The sequence below is a fragment of the Mus musculus genome, chromosome 7 (genome assembly GCF_000001635.26).
Source record: "Mus musculus strain C57BL/6J chromosome 7, GRCm38.p6 C57BL/6J".
Taxonomy (NCBI): Eukaryota; Metazoa; Chordata; class Mammalia; order Rodentia; family Muridae; genus Mus; species Mus musculus.
The window spans coordinates 12,870,837-12,894,713 of record NC_000073.6 but is presented as its reverse complement, the minus strand read 5'-3'; the positions used below and the strand labels follow the sequence as shown (position 1 = coordinate 12,894,713).

The following is a 23,877-nucleotide window of genomic DNA, read 5'->3' as shown; positions in this document are numbered from 1 at the left end:
AAGAGTACTGTCTGTTTCTCCAGAGGTCCTGAGTTTGATTCCCGGCAACCAAATGGTGGCTCACAACCATCTATAATGGGATCAGATGCCCTCTTCTGGTATGCTGCTCTATATGCAGAAATAACACTCATAAACATAAAGTAAATGAACCTTAAAAAAAGAGTATCTTGGGCTGGAGAGATGGCTCAGTGGTTAAGAGCACTGACTGTTCTTCTGAAGGTCCTGGGTTCAAATCGCAGCAACCACATGGTGGCTCATAACCATCTGTAATGACATCTGATGCCCTCTACTGGTGTGTCTGAAGATAGCTTCAGTGTACTTACATATAAATAATAAATATTTCAACTAACTAACTAACTAACTAACTAACTAACTAAATGTTAAAAAAAGAAAGATACCATAGTGTAAATTAAAAAAAAGTATCTTGTTTTGTATAAAGCTTTTAAAATTTATTTATTTATTTGCATTAAGAGCTGACAGGAGAGCTGGGCAGTGGTGGCACACGCCTTTAATCTCAGCACTTGGGAGGCAGAGGCAGGTGGATTTCTGAGTTTGAGACCAGCCTGGTCTACAGAGTGAGTTCCAGGACAGCCAGAGCTACACAGAGAAACCCTGTCTCGAACAAAACAAAACAAAACAAAACATCAACAACAACAAAAGGGCTGACAGGAAGGCTTTCCAATAGTCTTCCTGCAGCAACCTCATAGAACATGGAGCATGGGGGAGGAGCTTTGAGAACAATGGGAGTCATGTGATCTTCTAAATGACTTTTTGTTTCTTTTTAAATTAGGTTTTTAATATATTGCAAGCACCTTTCTTTCTTTCTTTCCTTCTTTCTTCTTTCTTTTTTTTTAAAAGATGTATTATTATACATAAGTACACTGTAGCTGTCTTCAGATGCACCAGAAGAGGGCATATCTCATTACAGATGGTTGTGAGCCACCATGTGGTTGCTGGGATTTGAACTCAGGACATTTGGAAGAACAGTCAGTGCTCTTAACCACTGAGCCATCTCGCCAGCCCCCCACTTTTTTTTTCTAAATGACTTTTTTTTTCTTTTTAAATTAGGTTTTAGTATATTGCAAGCACTTTTTTTTCTAAATGACTTTCTTTTCCTTTTTAAATTGGTTGAGTCATGTGATCTTAAGGGGCACCCCCTTAGCACAGTTCAGTGACTTGATACCAAACCGGAAATCAGTTCACCATATCAAAGTTATTTAAGTAACAAACAATAGATGAAGAAACAGCAGAACTAAAAGATTTAAGAAAGAAACCAAACACACCGTGTAGATCTTGTATAAGTTACGGAAAGATTAAAACAAATATGAAGTTTTATGAAGCAACCAGGAACATGTGGATGCTGGATATTTGATGGTGTCCGTTAGATATTAGTAATCTTTTCCCTGGAGATGTAAAAGAGTAACTTCTCCCTAAAGATCTTCTGCTCTGGTTGAGAGGAGTACAATCAATAACCCCAGTCACTGCTTTCATTCAAATTCTGGCCCAGAAGCACTGCTCAAAAACCCATGTGACAAAACCCCAAAATGATGGACTTAGTGTGATTATGCAAAAGGCTTTGTCCCCGTGGGTCAGTGTGGTTGCAGCTATATATCCTTAAAGTCTTAGCCTTTTACAAATATATTCAGAGAGATGAACAAGATGGTTTTCTGGGGTGGATGTGAAAACAATACTGGTAGGAGACCCAGTGAAAATATATCATTTGTCTTTTAGAATGTTCATTGTTAAGTGATAAAAGATTTACAGAAAGATAAAGGAATTATTCACCCTGAATATAAATATTGCAAATCAGTAATTTACTTAACACTAATATATATATATATATATATATATATATATATATATATATATGACTCTATTTGTTAAGAACAACTCAAATACAGCATTGTTTAATCAATTTACAGTTTAGAAAAGGTGAGTTATTGTATCTTTTGTACTGGGGACTGAATTTAGGGCCTTTTACATGCCAGCCTAGTGTTTTATTACTCAACCTTCTGGGTTGAGTTTGTATCAGGGCTTCTCCATGTTAATACTATTGATATTTGGGGCTAGAAAATTCTTGGAAGAGCTGCTCTGGACACTTAAGTATGTTGAGCAGTATCCAGGGCCTCCACCCAGATAGCAGTAACATCTTTTAAGTTGCAGGGACAAAAATGACTCCACATATTACCAAATGTCCTCTGAGGTCAAATTACCTCTAACAACCTTGGATATTTCAAGATAGTGGTTTTCATAGGCGCTGTGACTCCTTTAGAGGATGTTGTAGAATTCTGTGGGTCCTTCTCTGTCAGATGATGTACTGAAATGAGGACAGGAGATAAGCATGCTGCAATGACTGTCAAGTGCAGAACTGAGCTACATGTGACTTAACCTGTGTGATACATAAACTGGGTTTCTGACTTGAATTCACATAGAAACACATAGTACTTTGTGGACATTAGGAATTTAGACAGTTTCCACAATACAATAGCATTTTGATTTGTTCAAACTTTCATAAGAATTCATCACTATTCTGCAAAATCAATTTGGCATGATAAAGTCCCTTATGGTGTTTTTTTAGACAGCAGTATCCTTGAACCAGTCTTAAAGTTTCAGACCATGATCTCCTGGTAAAAATAGGTCCACATGGACATGGTAAGATAGCACATTGACATAATACACCATAAATTAACTATCCTTTACAAAGAACTCGGGGAAGGCAATAGCTGGCTGTTGGCTCAGTTAAGCCAGGAGGAACAGACAACTTGGGAGTGGGACTGGTGGCAGCCGATCTTGGAGCTAAACCAGGATTGAGCGCCACAGTTCTGGGCAAAGGTGGAAGCTTGTTTTTTTTTAAATTACACACAACAAGGGTCATATGTTATTTCCACACTATGCCAGTGCAGAGACTTTATTCCTGGTAAACTCACTGTGGGATAATGGAGAAGATATCTCAAGGTGTCTGCTGTTGCTGGGTCTAGTGGCACACAGCTATGATCCCAGACTTAGGGAGGCAAATGAAAACAGAAAAATCAGAAAATTCAAGGTCATCCTTGGATATATAGTGAGTTTGAGGCCAGCTTGGGCCACATGACACCTTGTCTCAGAAAACAAAAACAGGAGCTGAGTTTGATACGTTTGAGAACCACCAACCTCAACTGTGTGGGAGGCACCACTTCCTTAGGAAGTCAGAGGTCAATACTGATATTGTGCCATCTCTTGCCACCCATACACTGTGTGGGCATAATGTTTGTGCCTGGTAACTCAAAAGATATCTAAAGAATTATCTTCCTATCTAGATTCTCTGGTGTCAAACAGCATGGAGTTGCCCACTGAAGGTTCTTCTACCCCAATAACATGCACAGGGTTTTGCTCCTGCATAATTTCACGAAGGTCAAACAGGGCCAGGGTTCTGCTGGCTTGTCCTGCCTTTGGCTGGGCAACAGGAAGCTCCCTTGAATTTGAGTTTGTATTCTGAATGAGTCTTGAGCCCCGTCTACACGGCTGTTCTTGCCTTCTGCTACGTCCACGTAGTGGTTCTTCCTCTCTGCTGTGGGTGAGCTGATGTCGGATGAGGTGAGAACTCTGAGTGAAACACTTTCCACACTGATTACACTTAAAGGGCCTATCACTCCGTTGAGTCCTTTCACCTTGACTCAACGGTGAGTCACAGCCGAGGGGTTCTGTCCATTCGTACTTTATTAAAGCCGGCGCCTGCTCAAAGATCAGCCTCTGTCGGCACTCATAGGGTTTCTCACCAGCGTGCTTCCGCTGATGCTGGGCCAGGGAGGAACTGTGCCTGAAGCCCTTTCCACAGTGATTACACTCGTATGGCCTTTCCTCAGTGTGAGTCCGCAGGTGCAGGAAGAGGCAAGTGGTCCGGGAGAAAGATTTCCCACAAACACTGCAGGTATAAGGCTTCTCCCCAGTGTGTGTCCTCTTGTGTCGACCTAGGGATGAATTCTGATTGAAGGCCCTCCCACAGTCCTGACACTCATAGGGTTTCTCTCCAGTGTGAATTCTCCTATGGACTGTAAGGTGTGTACTGTGGCAAAAAGATTTCCCACATTCATCACACTTATAAGGCTTGTCTCCAGTGTGGATTCGCTCATGTTGAACAAGGGAGGAGTTCTGGCTGAAGGCTTTCCCACACTCTTTGCACATGTAAGGTCTTTCTCCCGTATGAATTCTCTTGTGCACTGTGAGATGTGCGTTATGGTTAAATGACTTCCCACAATCAGTACACTTATAGGGTTTATCTTGCACCTGACTTTTTGTGAGTTCTGTAATGGGCATAATTTGATCAAAGGCTTTTTGACTGCCATTGTCATCAAAGGACTGTGTTGCAGGGGAGTCTGTCCGTTGTCTAACTAAGCTTGGATTATGTTCTGAATTTTTAACTTGTGAGTCATAAGTACAGCCATACTCTCTTCCAGAAATATCTGGTAATAGATAAGTGTTTAAGCCAAGAACACAGGCTTCCACAAGTCCAAGACTTTTGTGGCTTTGACTTTGAAGTGGTATCTCTTTGGGGTCATTCAAGTTACTCTGGTCCTTCTTGAGTGCCTGCCTCTGGCCATCACTTTCCTGATCTATCCCTATCATAGAACGACAAGGAACAGCCTTTGCAAACCCATCCTTTTCTGTAATAGGGGATGGTTCCATTTTTGGGAGGCCCTGGTCCTTGAGCAATGTGTGGTCTTCAGGTTCAAGAATCCAGCCTAAAAGAAAAACAAAGAGCTCTGAGTAGTTAATGGAAAACAAGGAGAGAAGTAGGTTCCAATACCCTGGACCTTGACAACCTGCTTTGGTAACACCTGATTCTCCCCTTGACACCAACTATCCCTGCCCTCAACCACAGCTTTACAACTAGACCAAGCACTGGAAACAAAATAAAAATGTACTATTTTCTTGCAAGGACACTGTTACACTCTACCATAAACCTCGTGCCCCAAAGTAGCTGTGTTTTGTATTTTACAATATGAAGTCCTAAAGTCCAGATGTCAGCAGGGCTGGTTGTTCTTGGGAGCTCCACAGAAGAACCTATGGAAGTCAGTAGAGCAGCATCTTCAGACCTCTCTCAATAGTCTCTGCTTCTGTTGTCACATATCATTTTCTTACTGTGACCCTTTTGCTTCCTATAATTACTCTTATGATTATACAGGCCCCATCTTATAGACAGCTGGTTTTAGGGATTAGGAATTACACTTTATTGAGGACTTTATGCTTCTCTTCATTGCCCACCCTCAACATTCATGCAGGAGTCCACTGAGGGCAGAGAGTACTTGTGAGCCAACTTGTGGGTTTTGGGAACAGAACCCACGTCCTTTGCAAGAGCAGTAGGTGCTCTCATCCGCTGAGCCATCTTTTCAGCCCCACCCTGCCTAAGACTCACCCATGACACTAGCGTCCAATCAGTGCCTGGAACTGACAGGTGCTAAATATTCAAACACATCTGTCTCAGTGAATGCTGGAGGGATTCAAGGGAAAACCAAGAGCCTGGCCACAGGAGAACAGCTGAAGAAGCTGAGACTGGCTGGGCATTACACCCTTTGCTGCCTCTGAACAGCACACAGAGGGGCTTAATAAAAATGTGTCATTCCACACAAAAATGTTTTTTGAGTTTCTGCTTTTTTTTCTTCTTTTATTAGATATTTTCTTCATTTACATTTCAAATGCTAGCCCCAAAGTCCCCTATACCCTCCCCCTGCCCTGCTCCCCAACCCATTCACTCCTGCTTCCTGGCCCTGGCATTCCCCTGTACTGGGGCATATGATCTTCACAAGACCAAGGGCCTCTCCTCCCATTGATGGCCAACTATGCCATCCTCTGCAATATATGCAGCTAGAGACACAGCTGGGTGTGTGTGTGCGGGTACTGGTTAGTTCATATCGTTGATCCTCCTATAGGGTTGCAGACCCCTTTAGCTCCTTGGGTACTTTCTCTAGCTCCTTCATTAGGGGCCCTGTGTTCCATCCAATAGCTGACTGTGAGCATCCACTTCTGTATTTGCCAGGCACTGGCATAGCCTCACAAGAGACAGCTATATCAGGGTCCTGTCAGCAAAATCTGGCTGGCATATGCAATAGTGTCTGGGTTTTGTGGTTGTATATGGGATGGATCCCCAGGTGGGGCAGTCTCTGGATGGTGCTTCCTTTTGTCTCAGCTCCGAACTTTGTCTCTGTAACTCCTTCCATGGGTATTTTGTTCCCCATTCTAAGAAGGAGCGAAGTATCCACACTTTGGTCTTCGTTCTTCTTTCCATCCTGCTTACCCCTCTGCTCACCATGCAGATCACCTCTGAAGCCTGTGCTCTCCTGCTCTGCTTCCCATTCTTCCCTGCTGTCTTCCTTACTGTCCCTCCTGCCACACCCCATGCGGCTTTCTCTGGCTGGAGCGTGCATCCCCAGACATCTGCCTGCTTCAGTGTTACCTCAGAAAAGAGGCACTTCTGTGTGTCCTGGGAGCATCATCTACCCTGTTTCTCAGGCTTTTTGTTGTTGTTGTAGTTTGTTTCAACCATCACCTCCTGATAATTTCACTTCAGACACCTGACTGAAGGCTCATCTCAGTCTGTCAATCTTATTTTCTGCTACACTCCTAGCATCAAAAGCATTATTAAATGGGTGAGTCCTCAGGAATGCTTGCTGAATGGACTTCTGAGCTGATGCTATTAAAATACAGTCTCAGGGCAACCCTGGTCCAGACCAATGTTGCCAAAGGGAAGGGGCGGAGGAATGAAGAGGACCCAGAGAGGGAGATTTCAGGCCAGTACTGAGGGCTGAGCTGGTGTAACTGGGCCAGGCCAGGGGCTCTCGCCGCTCCAGTTGACCCCCTACCAGACTACTGAGCCATAGTGTTTAGAAAGTCATAGTTTCTCCAGAGTGAAACTGTGGTAAGAGGAAGCAACGGTAGGGTTGAGACTACAGTACACCAGGGAAGGTCAAGTAACTATAAGAGGGAACTGGTGAGAAACAAAGCAAGATGCAACAGGCCCACTAAACCACATGGCTGTACTGGGAGGGGGTTCGGCCTAGATAAGCACTCTTTTCCTTTAAAACAAAAGAATTACTCTCATTGAATAAAGAGCGGGCTAAACTGAATGATAGCCTCTCAAGGATAACCACATCCCAGTCATTGGACACTGTTACATGGCAAAGAGGATACTGTAAATTTAATTTAAAACATTTTTAATGGAAATTTATTTTAATTTTAATTTTTATTTATGCGTATGTATGTGAATGCACAGCATATGTGTGCAGGGGCCTGAGGTCAGAAGAGGGCATCAGATCTCCTGGAGCTACAGTTAGAGATAGCTGGAACCAAGTTCAGGTTTTTTACAAGAAGAGAAAGCACTCTTAACTGGTGAGCTACTTCGCCAGGCCCAAATTAAGACTATTAAAAGTGTGCAGTTCTCTAGGGATTCTAAACATCACCAAGAGGTTCCATGGAGGAAAGGCTGGCGAGCCAGAGTCTACGAGGAATGTGAGGCAGTGGATACAGAGCTGAGTGATGTGCTGTGCAGAAGGCCGCCCCATGAGCCATGGTACACGGCAGCCTCTCTCTGCACACCAGCAGAGACAAGGCAGTGGGGCCTCTACTGGAACTGCCAGAGCAGTCGCTTCTGAGGAACTAGTAACTCCTCTCCACTCCAACCAACTTTCACAAATGTGAGGAAACACATTGGCCAGGGTTTTGCAGGGGCTTTCCTGCACAGTGCTTGGACTTACAGGAGTTTATTACGACAACCAGTCAAATCTGTACGTTTCCCAACCACTTTGTCAGAGTAATTTGCTATGGTAGCAGTAGGGCATCTACACAAGTATTAATGCAAAGCATGTTTCCATTCTAACAGGACTCTCTGGAGGCCTTTGCTTCTAGGACATGTATGACTAACAGTCTCTGCTATAATTCTGATGCCACACCTGCTGCGCTAGCCAGTCAAGGCTCCGTTATTTTAGAACCTAGATTCAGTCATAGCATATGCTGTCAGTGAGAAGCACTCCTCCAGATGAGTCGGATTTGCTCCTGACAACAAAGCGGTTGGAAGCAGCATTGGCAACAAGCAATAAAGGAGGGAGAAATGGATCTGCTGCAGACTCACGAACCTGACAGTGAGGGTCACACCTCTTCATAGAGGTCAGTTTGTCTCTCTGCACCCCTTGAAGCATTTGGGAGGGTTGACTCCAGGCTGCTGGCTATATGTCACCAGAGCCATACCATATTCATTCCAGCTGTCAGAGTCCCAGTGTACCAGCCCATTTATTATGTATTAGACCTCTCCTTTCCACCTTCTCTAGGAAACAGTGTCAGGATAAGAGCAAGGAATCCAAGCCTGACCAAAGAGTACTGGGACCAGGGGACAGATGTGTGGCCCTGTTCCTACCTCCTCCCTTACTTCTCACCGGAACATGGAAGGGATGGCTAGAGCTATTGTAGTCAAACTGTAACCCTGAGCAGCTTAGAACCATTATCCCTAGCACATTTCTAAAATGCCAAGCTAGCACCAGTGCCAGCTAAGTCAGGGGTCCTGGGTGGGTGCTGGGAATTGAACCCTGGTCCTTGGCAAGAAAAACAAGAGCTCTTAACAATGAGCCAACCCTTCAGTCCTAGGACAAGTGTTTAATATCTAACTAGAGTCTGTTCTAGTTAGATATTAGACGAATAGAAGGGTATGAGGAACAGGTTTACAGAATCCAGCGTGCAAGAACTGAATGGAAGGCCAGGAAGAGGATGCTGGGAATGCTAATGAGAAAGGGTGTGGCCTAGAAAGTAAGATGCTGCAGAAACACAATCAAGGCAGGACTCTCACTGCTGGAGAGGAAGTGGATGGCTTTTGTGAGCAGAGGGGGGTGAGGCCCCAGTGGACCCTCCAGAAATACAAGACATCTGGCTAACCTGGCAGTCTACGAGAAGTTTGCTCACAGTTTGCTGGCCTTTGGGAGTGTTAGGGGACTTGGATTTGGGGTGGGTTCCCACCATCCTAATTGGTAAGAAAAGTTCACCTGTCTACTTTTATTTCAAGCACCAGAATCATGGTATGCGCTAGACACAGTGTCCCTAGGACAGACTCTCATCCTCCCTGGAGATCATGGTCCCTCATGTACTATCACAGCTCACTGCTGGAGGAACCGAGCACATTCTTGTCTGACTCTAGAGTCTGAAGATCTAGAAACTCATATCTGCTGCCTCTAGACCAGTGGTTCTCAACCTGGGGGTTACATATCAGATGTCCTGCATATCAGATATTTACACTACAAATCATCACAGTAGCAGAATCACAGTTATGGAGCAGCAACGGAAATAATGTTACGGTTGGGGGTCACCACAACATGAGGAACTGTATTAAAGAGTCACGGTGTTAGGAAGGCCGAGAATCACTGCTCTAGACTTTGCCTCCTAAAGCCTTTTTCCTTCACAGATTTTTCTTTGCATCTTTGGCTATAACCAAAGCTTTTAGTCTGATGCTAAGTCCCGTGAAGCTCCTAAAAGAGGAATAGGTTTGAGGGCCATGAAACCATATTCTTCCTAAGTACATCTCTAGTGGCCTCCTGGAATCACCCCCCACTAGGGGGCACCCATTTGGTGGGGTTCTTACCTGGATGGCAGGCCCCGGTGCCTCCTCTGTCTGCCACCCACAGCTCAGCACCTTGTTCCAGCTGGGAGATAACTGCAGGTTTGGGAAGATCAGGACCTGGAAATAGGAAGAGACACAGGAAGTCGGAAGCTGCTCTGGGAAAAACAAGCCCAGGCTGCAGCTCAGGCTCTTGACCATCAGGACATGTGGGTATCTCACAGTCACATGAGGGTTTTGGTCTGTGACAGAAAGGACACAAGAGTGTCCTACAGGGAATGAGGACTCAAGGTTAAGTTAGAGCTCCATGTTAGAGGCCCACCATCATGACTCAGGAAGATTCCACCACTATAGCTAGGGAAGCAGAACTTACCCACAGAGAGAAGGTGCCCAAAGGTCTCCAGCATCACATCACGATACAGAGTCCTCTGGGTAGGGTCCAGCTGCCCCCACTCCTCTTGGGTAAAGTCCACAGCCACATCTCGGAAAGTCACTGGCTCCTGAAACATTTCCAGGCAACCTCGATTAGTTGGACCATCTAACTCTGTGGTAGAGGAAACAGGCAGGCAGGGGTCTTGACAAACTGTACACTCTGACTGATGTGCCTCAGCCCTCACTGGGAGCCTACTGGAGCACTATGGGGTAGGCATGGGCTACCATGACAACATATGAGAGCACTTGGCAGGATCAACAAAGCCAGACACAGCTGACCTATGACTGATCAGACAGACTAGACATGCAGGTTTATGACATATAGAAATGGCTAGAAGGGCTGGCGAGATGGCTCAGCGGTCAGGAGCACCGACTACTCTTCCAAAGGTCCTGAGTTCAAATCCCAGCAACCACATGGTGGCTCACAACCACCTGTAAAGAGATCTGACTCCCTCTTCTGGTGTGTCTGAAGTCAGCTACAGTGTACTTATGTATAATAAAAAATAAATCTTAAAAGAAAAAGATATGACTACTAGGTTTTTTGTTTTTGAGTATGTTTATGAGTGTTTGTGTGTATGCATGTCTGTATAGAGGCCAGAAGGCAACCTCAGGTGATCAGATCTTTGTCTTCTACACATTCTTCTATTGATGACCAGGCCACATCAGCATTATTTGTTATTTGATCACCAGGTCCCATCTCTGCCCCCTCCCTCTTTTTAACCTACTATCTTCGCTCAGCTTTCAGTATCTTACCCAATGTTCAAGAGGTTCTTTCCAACCCTATACCAGTCCTTCTCAACACCTTTCCCCGATTTTCCATTTTGTGTGTGGTGCTAGGACGTCCCACATGCTAGGCAAGCACTCTTCACACTGAGCTACACCACCAGTCCCTAAAACAGTGCTTCTTAAGATGTGGGTTGCAGCCGGGCAGTGGTGGCGCATATCTTTAATCCCAGCACTTGGGAGGCAGAGGCAGGCAGATTTCTGAGTTTGAGGCCAGCCTGGTCTACAAAGTGAGTTCCAGGACAGCCAGAGCTATACAGAGAAATCATGTCTCGAAACCCCCCCCCAAAAAAAAGATGTGGGTTGCAACTCCTTTGGGGGTTGCATATCAGATATCCTGCATATCAGATATTTACATTACGATTCACAACAGTAGCAAAATTATAGTCATGAAGTAGCAACAAAATAATTTTGTGGTTGGGGGTCCCCACAGTATGACGAACTGTATTAAAGGGTCACAGCATTGAGAACCACTGCTCTGGACACTTGAATGGCTTCTTGTCACTTTTCAATAAAGGCTGATCACTCTCCCAAAGATATCCAGGTACCTGCTCCTGAAACTTATGAATATTACAATAGTAACATAGACTTTGCCGATATGATAAAGACGACAAAACAGGCACATGTCCTGAGTTATCTGGGTGGCCTCTAAATGCAACCACACATTTAGGAGATAGGCGTGAGACTTGAGAAGTTGGAAAGTAATGTGATCACCTAAGCGAGATGCTACATTGCTGCTCTAAGGCTAGATAAAAGGCCACAAGGCAAGGAGTGCCGGGGCTACAGCTCTTATAGTTGGAAAAGCAGAGAACATCCCCTAGAACTTGGTGGAAGTATGGCTCTGCTTAGTTTAGTGGTGCTCATTTCTGACTTCTCATCTCTAGACTGTGTCCCCCCCACCCTCCCCGCACCTTTTTTTTTTTTTTTAATTCTGAGAGAGGGTCCAGCCTGGCTTTGAATTTATCATCTTCCTGCCTCAGTCACTCATGTTGCTGGATTATATGCATGCGTCACCACTCTTGGCTTACAATGTACATTGTCTTTTGCCACACATTTTGTAAATACTTGCTACAGCAACCACAAGAAACTAATGTACTAGACCTCTAGGGTCTCCTTATTTGGTCCTTGCTCCTGTGGAGGCTAGTCTCCAAAATGGCCCCTTAGTAACCCCCCCTCCCCTCCCCACCCCCGATCTGCATGCAACCATGCTGACTTCTATAACTGATAGGATACTGTGGAAATGACAGCATAAAGTCTGAGCTGAGGTCACAGGTGACAACACAGCTTCTACCTTGCCATCTTCTGGATCACACCACTCTATAGGAAACTTCACTTTACACAGTGAGACCTAAGTGCTTCATAGCAAGGCCTACAAGGAGAAACACTGAGTTCTCCTGCCAACAGCATGTGAATGAACTATCTTGACAGTGGGTCTTCTAGGCTCTGATAAGTCTCAAGTAATAACTGTTGGACTGTCATTTTGAATATAACTTTAAGAGCCTAGGGTAGATCCATAAACTAAGTCACTCTTGATTTCCTACCCCATCAGAAACCATGAAGTAGTGTTTATTTCAGGTCTCACTACGTTTTGTGTGTACTACCTGAAACACGACAACAGATTGATTAAACACACCTCTTTTCCCGCCCGTCTCATCGCTTACTCCTTGACAAACTGTCAGCCTCATGACGGTTACCTGAGACTTGACTGGGGCTGGCGAATCCACCTTCACTATGGCTCATTCATATAGCTGTTGATAGGCCTCAGTTCTCAGTTCTACACTCTGGTCACATTTCATGAAAAACTGAGATGACATGAATCTGATCATTTGCAATCTAAGACTATCATAAGCTTACTTTTCACACCAAATGTAATTAACGCAAATTTCCCCCAAGCAAACCAAATACCCACCTCCTGACCTCCAGAGCATAATTTCAAAGTTGCAGAACTTATGTATGAAATGGTCTTGGCTTCTGCTAGGTGAACTACGGTGAACAGAATAAGCAATTTGTCTACAAGTGCAGACTTTGATGATCAGGAGCTAGACAAACACTGATAGCCACACCTACCAGTTTTCCCAAGGCCCAGAAGGGCGTGACCCTTACTAGTTACTTCTGTTTTCCTAACTTGGTACCTCTGCCCCGTGAAGTTATGCCTTACTTGCAAAATAGGGGTCATGGTGCGGAGGTTCCCTTAAAAGTCGGTTGATTCTGCGCCTTAGGACATGTTTTGAGGACCGTACCCGCAATGTGGTTGCTCTGTAATGCTAGCCAGTCACCTGTCATCTCCGAGAACCGTCTTTCGGGATAAATGGGAGGGCGTTGGCCAGAGTGGGATCGAACCCCTGAGCAGAGCCTGTCAGTCCTCAGGGAAATGACCACCCTCCTCCCCTCCACCCCATGGCACGCAGACAGGAGGCTGAAGCATGCACACAGAGGGAACTAGATTTGGACCCAGGCTCGGAGGCTGAGCCACAGCGCTTGTTTCTCTTGTGGAAAAAGCGCCGCGGGTTACAGGTCACTCTGTCGGGGACAGCAGGACTCGGAGTCCAATCTGTCCTTTTTGTTACCTGAAGTTGTGTTGCTTGCGGCCGCGAGGCCATTGCCACTGTTGCTGCTTTGTCCTGGTGGTCCATTCCAGGCCAACAGGTTAGCCACAGACGTCCAAGGACACCCTAATTTTAAACTCAGCCCCGTCCTGGGGACCACCCGACTGGCCTCCCGCTGGACAATGGCGGCAGCGCCAGGGACACTGAGACTACAATTCCCAGAAGGCCACGCGCCGAGACGCAGCACTTAACCAATGGAAGCTAGCGCCAGCCCAACGTTGACCAATCGGGGAAGGCCTGGCCTCTGGTCTAAGGGAGTGCAACCACTCACAGGTCTTGTTTAAGGATCAGGTCTGGGTACCAGCAGAGGTCAGCTTACATTCCGTTACCTGCGGGTGCGGGCATCACTTGGGCTTCGAGTTGCCTGGAAAATAATCCTCCCGCCCTGACGGCTGAGTTCAGGGCATATATGCATCTGCACCGTGAGTTGGGCGCGCAGCGGCAAGGTCTTGGTGTTAGAATTGGTCAATCTGACCTGCTGCTGGAATTTTTTGTTTTGTTGGTTTTTTTGTTTTGTTTTGTTTTTTGGTTTTTTGGTTTTTCGAGACAGGGTTTCTTCTCTGTATAGCCCTGGCTGTCCTGGAACTCACTTTGTAGACCAGACTGGCCTCGAACTCAGAAATCTGCCTGCCTCTGCCTCCTGAGTGCTGGGATTAAAGGCGTGCACCACCACACCCGGCTGCCCGGCAGGCAGATTTCTGATTCCTGCCCAGTCTGGTGTACAGAGTGAGTTCCAGGACAGCCAGGGCTACAAAACCCTGCCTTGAAAAGGGAAAGAAAGAAGGAAAGAGAGAAAGAGGAAAAGAGAGAAAGGAAGGAAAGAAGGAAGGAAAGAAGGAAGGAAACAATGGGCTTTTGCTAGTTTTCACTAGGTTGATGATGTAATAGAAAAAGACCAAAAATACACTATACCCTTAAAGAGACAGAGACTATCAGGTGTAGAACAGCAGGCTCTGCCCTTCCTCCACTATCCCCACTCCCCAGTACTGGATATTGAACCTAGGTCTTTATGCAAGAGTGGTAAGTGCTCTAATACAGAGCTGCAGTCCAGCAAACAGCAGGTCCTTTTATTCTCATCCTCCCTTCTCTGTCTCTCCCTCCTTTCAGCCTAGTAGTTTCCTTTGTTCTCTCCTGGCATCTTCCTCACCAGTCTGACAATGACAGTAGTGTCATAACTGGTGCTCTGGGTCTGGGCTGGGCATTTCTAGGTTCTTGGCCTCTTTTCCAAAGAATTGAATTTAAGAGCTTACAGAAAAAAAGTAAGATAATGTTATTTGAGTAAAAGTGAAATTACATATTATGTAGGTATGCTATTAAAGATTGACAATGAGTTATGGGAGTGAAGATTCTCAGTGTCCAGATTATTGCTCAGGGCTTCCTTTTATAGGGTTCAGGAGAAGGGGGTGCTGATTACTAGATATGTAGTTTGGGTGGTTCTCTACTCTGATTGATAGAGTAAGTCATATATTCGTTTTCTCTACTGTGCATGTCCTTTTTATAATGCATCTGATTTTAAACATAAGTGTGCCCTTATGTATCAGCATAAGGTAAATAGGAGGGTCTCCCTAAAAGTAACAGAGGGCACAGTTTTCCTTTCTTGTGTATGCATCTGAAACTAGGTCAGGCCAGATCAGCTTTTCCATTCTTCATACACAGACAATGCTGAGAATATACTTGAATGGAAACTGTCTAATTTGAACATTGCCAAGGACGGGAAAACTTATACTACTGTTCAGAGATGGAAGTATGGGTAGCCTGATATAGCTAGAAGTTCTGAGGTTACTAGAGGCATTGTTTGGAGAGGTGTGTGTGTGTGTGTATAGTATGTGACACTGAAGGCTCCCAAGTGTGTTACTGCAAGAGGACTGTGTCTTCATAATCTCAAATCAAATAGGGGATGGGGGTCTTAGTGTACTAAACTATCTCCTATGCTCACCTGCCTCAGTTTCAAGCAGTGCAGTGGGTTTGAATGAGATATTTCCCTGTAGTCTCAGGCATTAGAACAGTTGGGGATGATGCTCTTTGGGGTGCAACCATGCTGGAGGAAGTATGACACTGGGACCTGCCGGAATCCTTGCAGTCACCAGAGCCAGCAAAGTAATGATCCACAGGAGGCTAAAGGGTAGCTCAGGCACAACAGGACTAAGTAGTTAGTGTTGGTTCAAACTTTGGAAGTCTGACCCCAAATAGTTTATTTTAGGCATATTTAAGCACAGCACAATTTGGTGAAAACTTTGATGGTGATAAACCTGATCAGGCAGGTTGGGTTTGATGGAGCCACCAGTGTAGAGTTGCTACAGCACCAGTAAAACATGGTGATTGTTAGAAATTGGCTAACAGCCACTCAAGCTATTGGCAGCTTCTCTCAAGTTGTAGCAGCCACTGTAGAAGCTATTCAAAAACCTTTTCAAAAAGGGTCTTATTTTGAATTGGGAAATAAAAGACATTTGAAAAATGAATGCAAAAGTATTCTAGTAATCCTGCCTCTTACCTTTGTCTATGATGTTAAAAAAAAAAAAAAGGAAAACATTAGGCTAAGGAAAGTTGATCCAAATTTGGCAAGTCTTGCGTGCACCTGACTGGCCAGGAAGAACGATGCTGCAACAGGATCCTTCCACACACGTTTATTGGGAGAGCTTGATTGCAGAGTCGAAGTGACCCCAAGCCCAGAACTGGCGCTGCTTATATAGGCCTAGGAGAGGCGTTCTCTCTCACCTGATTGGTTAACTTGTCTCTCATCTGATAGGTTAACTTGTCTCTCATCTGATTGGTTAACTTGTCTCTCATCTGATTGGTTAACTTGTCTCTCATCTGATTGGTTAACTTTGGTTAATTCTCAAAACCTCATCTTGGCAAAAGAACCTTTACTGCCTATGTATGTGTGGTGGCCAGCAGTAGCCAACTGCCACTCTGCAACTGCCACTCTGCAACTGCCACTCTGTAACTGCCACTCTGCAATGGCTTCCCACAGACAAGGATAGTAAATCTTAAAGCTCTCAAGGGAGCAACACTCAACCCTAGGAATGAGGGAGAAATTGACCCAGATAACCAGGCTCAAAACTCAATATCTAGTCATTCAGGAGGATCAGCAGGATCTAATGCAGTAGGGATAAATTCCTTAGTTTTATAGATAAGATTGTTATCAGAAGATGGACATTCTATGTTGAGCTGAAAACTGTTTCTTTAGAACAGTGGTTCTCAACCCATGGGTCACAACTCCTTTGGGGTCAGATAGCCTGAACATATCACACACACACACGCACGCACACGCACACACACACATTATAATTCACAGCAGTAGAAAAATTACAGTTATGATCATTGGGAGTCAACCACAACATGAGGAACTGTATTAAAGGGCTGCAACATTAGGAAGGTTGAGAATCACAGCTTTACAGTCATTCTAGATACTAAGGCAGATCATTCAGTTATTACCATTGTCCTAGTTTGGTTTGCATTGCTGTGAAGAGACACCCAACCAAGGTAACTCTTATAAAGGACAACATTTAATTGGAGCTGGCTTACAGGTTGAGAGGTTTAGTCCATTATCATCATGGCAGGAAGTATGACAGCTTCTACGTAGACAGGAGCTGAGAGTTCTACATTTTGATCCTACTGCAACCAGGAGATACTGTCTCTTTTGCACTGGGAGGAACTTGAGCACTAAGAGTCCTCAAAGCCCACCTACACAGTGACACACTTCCTCCAACAAGGCCACCTCCTAATAATGCCACTTCCCATGGACTAAGCATATTCAAATCACCACAGTCATCAAGTGAAAAGGTCCCCACACTGGCCAATGTGTAGTGGCCCACCACTACAAGATGTTGGAGCCTTAAAGATTCTTCTTGAACTGCAGTATTTTTTCAGGACTTTTATGTAACTTGTGGTAAAGAGATATATTATTACAACAAATGCAAGCAGTACTAACTACTAACTTACTAACTTACTGCTATTATAATGTAAGAAAATATAACCCCCCTAACTGGGGTCATTGATCAAGGGCCATCCAAACAGCCTTTATAACTACAGTGGATCTCTGATGACCTACTATGAATTGATCAATGGCTCCTTCATGACGACAAATTAAAACAGACCAAACCTCTAGTACAGGAACAATTGTAACTAGGACATATAGAACCTTTCGCTAGTTTCCTTGGAGCTCCACTATTTTTGTAATTCATAAAAGGACAAAGAATAAAATTTAGCTGTCAAATGATCTGAGGTCATAAATGCTACTATGAAAGCAATGGTGGCCCTATGATTCCTCAAGGACATTGTTATACTTGACTTAAAAGACTTTTTCATTATTTTTTTTACATCCTGAGGATAAGGAACATTTTGCATTCTTTGTTCCTACTTTAAACAGTCAGCAGCCATTAACACAATATCAATGGAAAGTTTTACTACAAAGGATGAAAAATAGCCCCACTATATGTCAATATTATGTACACAAAGCATTTAAGCTGGTGCTAATTTAATTTCCAAAAGTATTGGTCATTATGTGGATGATATTCTCCCCTTTCACGTATCTAGTGAATACTTAAATCAGTGCCTAGCTTTCATGGTAAGCAAACTAAAAGAGCAAAATTTAAACACAACTTCAGGTAAAATACAAAACAATCACCTTGTTGGGCCATGGTGGCACAACTTTGATCCCAACACTTGAGACTCAGAGGTAGGCAGATCTCTGTGAGTTCAAGGCCAGTCTAGTGTACACAGTGAGTTCCATGACAGAAATCCTGCCTTGAAAAACAAAACAAAACAAAAGAAGCAACAAAAATTACCTAATGATTATTTAGGATATATTAAAAAAAAACTTAACAACAAATTTGCTATCACCTTAAACTTTCACAAACAATGTACCCCCAGTTACTTAGAAAAAAGAGCTTTGGGCTATATTAAATTAGATACATTCTTTTTTTAAAGATTTATTTATTATTACATCTAAGTACTGTATAGCTGTCTTCAGACACACCAGAAGAGGGTGTCAGACCTTATTACGGATGGTTGTGAGCCACCATGTGGTTTCTGGGATTTGAACTCAGGACCTTTGAAAGAGCAGCCAGTGCTCTTACCCGCTGAGCCATCTCTCTAGCCCCTTTGGAGACTCTTGATGTGGTGATTTGAATATGCTTGGCTCCGGGAGTGGCACTATTAAGAAGTCTAGTCTTGTTGGAGTAGGTGCGTCACTGTGGGCATGGGCTTTAAGACCCTCATCCTAGCTGCCTGGAAGCCAGTCTTCTCCTGTTTACCTTCAGAACAAGATGCTGAACTCTCAGTTCCTCCTGCACCATGTCTGTGTGGGTACTATCATGCTTCCTGCCTTGATGATAATGGACTGAACCTCTGAACCTGTAATCCATTAAATGTTGTTCTTATAAGAGTTGCCTTGGCCCTGGTGTCTATTCACAGCAGTAAAACCCTAACTAAGATACTTGGTTAAACTCCATTAAAAAACTTGAAACAGAGAAAGTTATTGGTATATTAAATAATTCTTCTGCTAAAGTGGTAGCTCATAGAATTAACTCCCTACTTCTTCATCAGCTGTGTATCTTTCCTCCTCATCACTTACAGGGATTATATATCAACAGGGTAATGGTGTTACAGAAATTTATAATGTCATAACTCGCTACACTGATCTATAACTCCTTATTTATAAGAAATCATAGATTTGATAATGATGGGCAGGGCACATCTTAAACCACTTACTGGTAAAGAGACTACAGAAATGGTTGTGCCATTAAATAAAATGCAGGTTGGTTATTTGTTCCATGATGATAATAATTGGCAGGTAGCATTAGCATGTTACTTGGGATCAATAGATAACCATTATTCTAAAAATCTCCTTTTAAGGTATTTTGAAGATACTTTAAAATACCCCATGGGTATTACCTAACATTATATCTAAAAATAGATATAATTCTGGTATTGCCTAACATTATATCTAAAAATAGATATAATTGTATTTATAGAGACTGCTTTCTATGCTTTTACAGATGTCTCTTCAAAAAAGGACAAGAAGCTTATGTTTTATATATAAATTTAATATCCTCCACCAAAAAGATTGTACTCCCTCCTGGTTGTATAGCTCAACAATCTCAACTCACTGTAGTCAGCCAGATTTTTTTTCTTTAATTTTTTCGGCACTGCTCGCTCCAGCCGTAATTATTTCATATATGTGGATACACTGTCACTGTCTTCAGACACAGCAGAAGACAGCAGCAGATGTCCATTACAGATGGTTGTGAGCTACCATGTGGCTGTTGGGAATTGAACTCAGGACCTCTGGGAGAGCAGTCGGGGCTCTTAACCGTTGAACCATCTCTCTAGCACATTCAGCCAGATTTTTTTTTTTGAGACAGGTTTCTCTGTGTAGCCCTGGCTGTCCTGGGTCTCACTCTGTAGACTAAGCTGGCCTGGAACTCAGAGATCCGCCTGCCTCTGCCTCCTGAGCGCTAGGATTATGGGCATGCACTACCACTGCCCAGCTAACCGATCAGGTTTTATTAGCTGTTTTTCAGCCACGGAATGTTTTAACTGTTTCTGCATATTGTACTCACTCAAGCTGTTCTTGTTTTAGAAACTGCAAGACTTAAACCCAACCCCACTGCTAATGCTATTTCATAATGACTTCTCTTGCTTAAGGTGTCTGTAAGACAATGACCTCAAGTTTTCATAGCTAAGTATGTTCATTCTTACTTGGCAGGTTCCTTAACATCCACCAATGCTCTAGTTATGCACTTGCCTTAAGACCTTCTTTCCAGGCCGCTCAAAAATCTCATAAACTTCACCTCTTGTTCTTTCACACCACTGCCCTCTACAGGTGGAATTAATTCTCGAGTGTTAAAATCTAACAGTCAGAATTTGGACATTTCAAATATGTTCATGTTAATACTTTTTCTAATATGATTGTTGCTTCTGCTAACAGCACTAAAACCATCTTGGGTGCCATTAGTCATTTATTATGCTCTGTTTTCTTTCTAGAGCTCATCTCACCACGGAAAACTGATAGTGGTCCTGCTTATACTAGCAAATGTTTGAAGGAATTTTCCAAATTATGGAATAGTGATCATATACAATCCACAGGGTAGAGTTATTTCATACCGACACCATCAAATACTTAAATCACAAAATTTAAAAGTAAAAATGGGGGTATAAGCAGGCACCTAAATCTTCACATACCATGCTACATTTAACTATGCTAACTTAAAATTTTTCACTTTAATTAATTAACTAGTTAATTAATTTTCATTTTATATGCATTGGTGTTTGCCTGCATGCATGTTTGTGTGAGGATGTAAGATCTTGGAGTTACAGACTTGTGAGTTGCCCTGTGGGTGCTGGGATTTGAGCCTGGCTCCTCTGGAAGAGCAGCCAGTGTCCTTAACTGCTGAGCCATCTTTCCAGCCCTGGTTTTCTTTACTTTATAAGGATAATGCTGCTTCTATCGTTCAAAAGCATTTTCCCTAAAGGAGACATAGCCTAAAGGATGTTACATTCTAAACTCATTCATGAAAAGAACCAGATGCTCTTTTAATATGAGGCTGAAGTTATGCATCTCTTTGGAGATATACAGTATGACTGAGCTCCCAGCTGGCATCAATTGCCAGTCTTGGAGTATGTCATTTTGGACACAGAATCCTCACAGGAGTCCACTTTTCTTTTATTGCTTCTAACCAAAATGTCCCGAGATACTCTCAATAAGAAACAGCCAGTAAAAAAGGAGAGGAAAGAACCATTTAGTAGCTGGGTGGTGGCGGCGCCTGCCTTTAATCCCAGTACTTGAGGCAGAGGTAGGTGGGATCTCTGAATTTGAAGCCAGCATGGACTACAGAGTGAGTTCCAGGACAGCCAGAGCTACACAGAGAAACCCTGTATTGTAAAACAACAGATCAATCAAACAAACAAACATCCAGTTGATTCTCCCGACTCCACCAAGGGTAAGAAATTATAGATGCCATAAAATACTTCTTTAAGTTTTTTAGATTTATTGTCTGTATGTTTTGCCTGCATATATATGTAATATGTGCATATATTATATGTACTAGGTGCCTGCAGAGGTCAAAAGAAGATGCCAGATCTCTTAAACTGGAGTTATGGATGGTTGTGAGCCACTACATGGGTCCTAGGAACTGAATCTAGTCTTCTACAGTAGTAACAAGTGTTGTTATTGGCTAAGCATTCTCTTCAGCCCTCATAAATTTCTGATGTTTTGAAGCATCAGAATGACCAGACAACAGATTGCCTGCCCCCAAGTCGGGGTTTCGGAGAACAGCCCCTCACTGGCTTTTGAGGTCCCCTTTATGGGGATGGGTTAGGGTTGGTAGAAAACAGCTGTTGAGATAATTGGCTGTCAGCACCTGGGCAGGAGAGTGGGGGACTCAAGCCTCAAGGCTGCCTGTGCCATAGATAAGTGCAGGAATATGTCACATGGAAGGGGACTCACCACAGGTGGTCAGGAGTTTATAGTAAGGGTGGGTACACATCATGGGGTGACAAATTCAGCATAGGTTGAAAACTATGGCTTGCAGGATACAGGAGGTTTAGGAAATTCTCCTAAGGTATGGAGACTTAATATCAATGTATGACAATGTGGTTTCCCTTTTGGTTTCTCAGTATCTGCCACCAATCCTGATGACCTGAGTGTAATCCCAGACAGAGAAGGCTGGTTATCTCATGGATTCTCTCTGTGTCTGTCTGTCTCTCTCTCTCACACACACAGAGACATATACACACATATGAATAAGTGTGATTAGTTAGCCTAAATCAGTCAGTCCTTCTCTCCCTCCCCACTTTTCCCCCTCCCTTTTTTCTTTCTTGTTTGGCAGGGTAGAGTCATCTTGCTCAGTCCCTCTGCCTGTGATTAGCATTCTTCTGTGTGACAGGTAAGAGTAGCCTCCCCGTTCTCCTATCCTATGTCAGTGGTGAGATGGTTTTAGATCCCCTCTGCCCAGGGATCTCAGCATGGGTGGGAGCTCAAAGAAGCTCCCACTGACAAGACAAGCTTGAGCAGGGCGACAGGAGAAAAGCACAGAACTGTCAGGGACAGAATCCTTGAGTTCAGATTGACAGACAGACAGTTTTTCACCTGAGATGATGGGATGTATGGCCTTGGTATGTGATAGGCGAAGTGACTATAGCTCTGGGCTCATTGATTGGGACAAGCTTCTTATGTATGCAGTGGACACGAACAGCACTCTCAAGCTCTCTAGAACATCTCAAACATATACTCGTTTCTCACATTTCTAGGTATTTGTTAGCATCATACCAAATGTCTCTCAAAGGCCATTTGCAAAATGCTTGGTTGCCAGACAGTGGTGCTATTGGGTGGTGGTGGAATCTTTAGGATATAGAAAGAGAAAGAGTCACTGGAGACATTCTCTCAGAGTGGATATTGGGACCCTGATCACTTCTCTCTCTGATAATCATGAGGTGAGCTGTTTTGCATCACCCATGTGATCCTGCAAGGCTATTCTGCCTCACGACCAATGAAGACAACCAGCCACAGACGAAAGCTTCTGAGACCAATGCTTGCTTCCTTTATTTTCTTGTGTATTTGATCACAGTAATGAACTAACCAGATAATATCATTTGAAATAATTTGTTAGCATCAGCTAAATATTGAGTGTATCATCATCATCAGTGAACAAAATGCCTTATTATCATACGAAAAGCAGTCCTTTCTTCCACACTCTGTCCAACGGTTGCTTATTTCCTCAGGAATGTTAACTATTTGTATCCCGACTGAGGTTATGTACGTGTGGAGGCCAGAGTATAACCTCAGGTGTCATTTATAAGGTACTGTGGAGCTTTTTCCTGTGTGTGAGTATGTGTGTGTGTGTGTGTGTGTGTGTGTGTGTGTGTGTGTGATGTGTGCATGGGTGTGCATGTTTGCATAGATATGGGTATGTGGGGGGGGGCACACTTGGGTATGGATTCATGTGCATGTGGAGGCCCAAGGCTGATGTCAAGAATTATCCTTGCTCTCATTTGTACTTTATTCACTGAGGCAGGGTCTCTCAGTCAAAGCCAAAACTGGCCAGAATAGCTAGTTTTATTGATTAACTTCCTTTGGGAATTATCTGTCTTTACTTCCCTAGGCTGGAATTACAGAAAGACCACCATGGCCACCAGATACTTACATGAGTTCTGGGTACCTAAAGTCTGGTCCTTACACTAGTACAACAAGTGTCACTCACTCCACTGAGTCACCTCCCCAGTCCCTTTCATGCCCCACCCCTTCCCCACTTCTTTTCTGTGACAGAATCTGTCATTGGCCTGAAACTTACTAAATAGCCAGGCTGGTTGGACAGTAATCTTCGAGAACCTGTCTCTTTCTGCCTCTCCAGCACTTATGTTACCAGCATACACCACCCCATCTAGCAGTTTTGTTGTTTTTGCTTTTTTAAAAAAGATTATTAATTTATCTTACTTCCATGAGTATACTGTAGCTATCTTCAGACACACTGGAAGAGGGCATCA

At 43.7% G+C, this 23,877-nt stretch overlaps 1 protein-coding gene and 1 long non-coding RNA gene across 2 annotated transcripts; one reads left to right on the top strand and one right to left on the bottom strand.

Moving 5' to 3' along the window:
• Window positions 1-1,291: 1,291 nt before the first annotated feature.
• Window positions 1,292-13,536, bottom strand: Zfp128 (zinc finger protein 128). Its single transcript, NM_153802.4, has 4 exons — window positions 13,354-13,536; window positions 9,945-10,071; window positions 9,596-9,691; window positions 1,292-4,718 (listed from the first exon to the last, which is right to left on the bottom strand). Exons 1-4 carry the CDS (start codon window positions 13,417-13,419, stop codon window positions 3,289-3,291), a joined length of 1,719 nt encoding a protein of 572 aa, NP_722497.1. The 5' UTR covers window positions 13,420-13,536; the 3' UTR covers window positions 1,292-3,288.
• A 7,697-nt stretch (window positions 13,537-21,233) lies between these two features.
• Window positions 21,234-23,845, top strand: Gm45971. The gene is made up of 3 exons (XR_001778045.1): window positions 21,234-21,335; window positions 22,224-22,280; window positions 23,116-23,845. It is a non-coding gene; the product is annotated as a predicted gene, 45971 (long non-coding RNA).
• The last annotated feature ends 32 nt before the right edge of the window (window positions 23,846-23,877 follow it).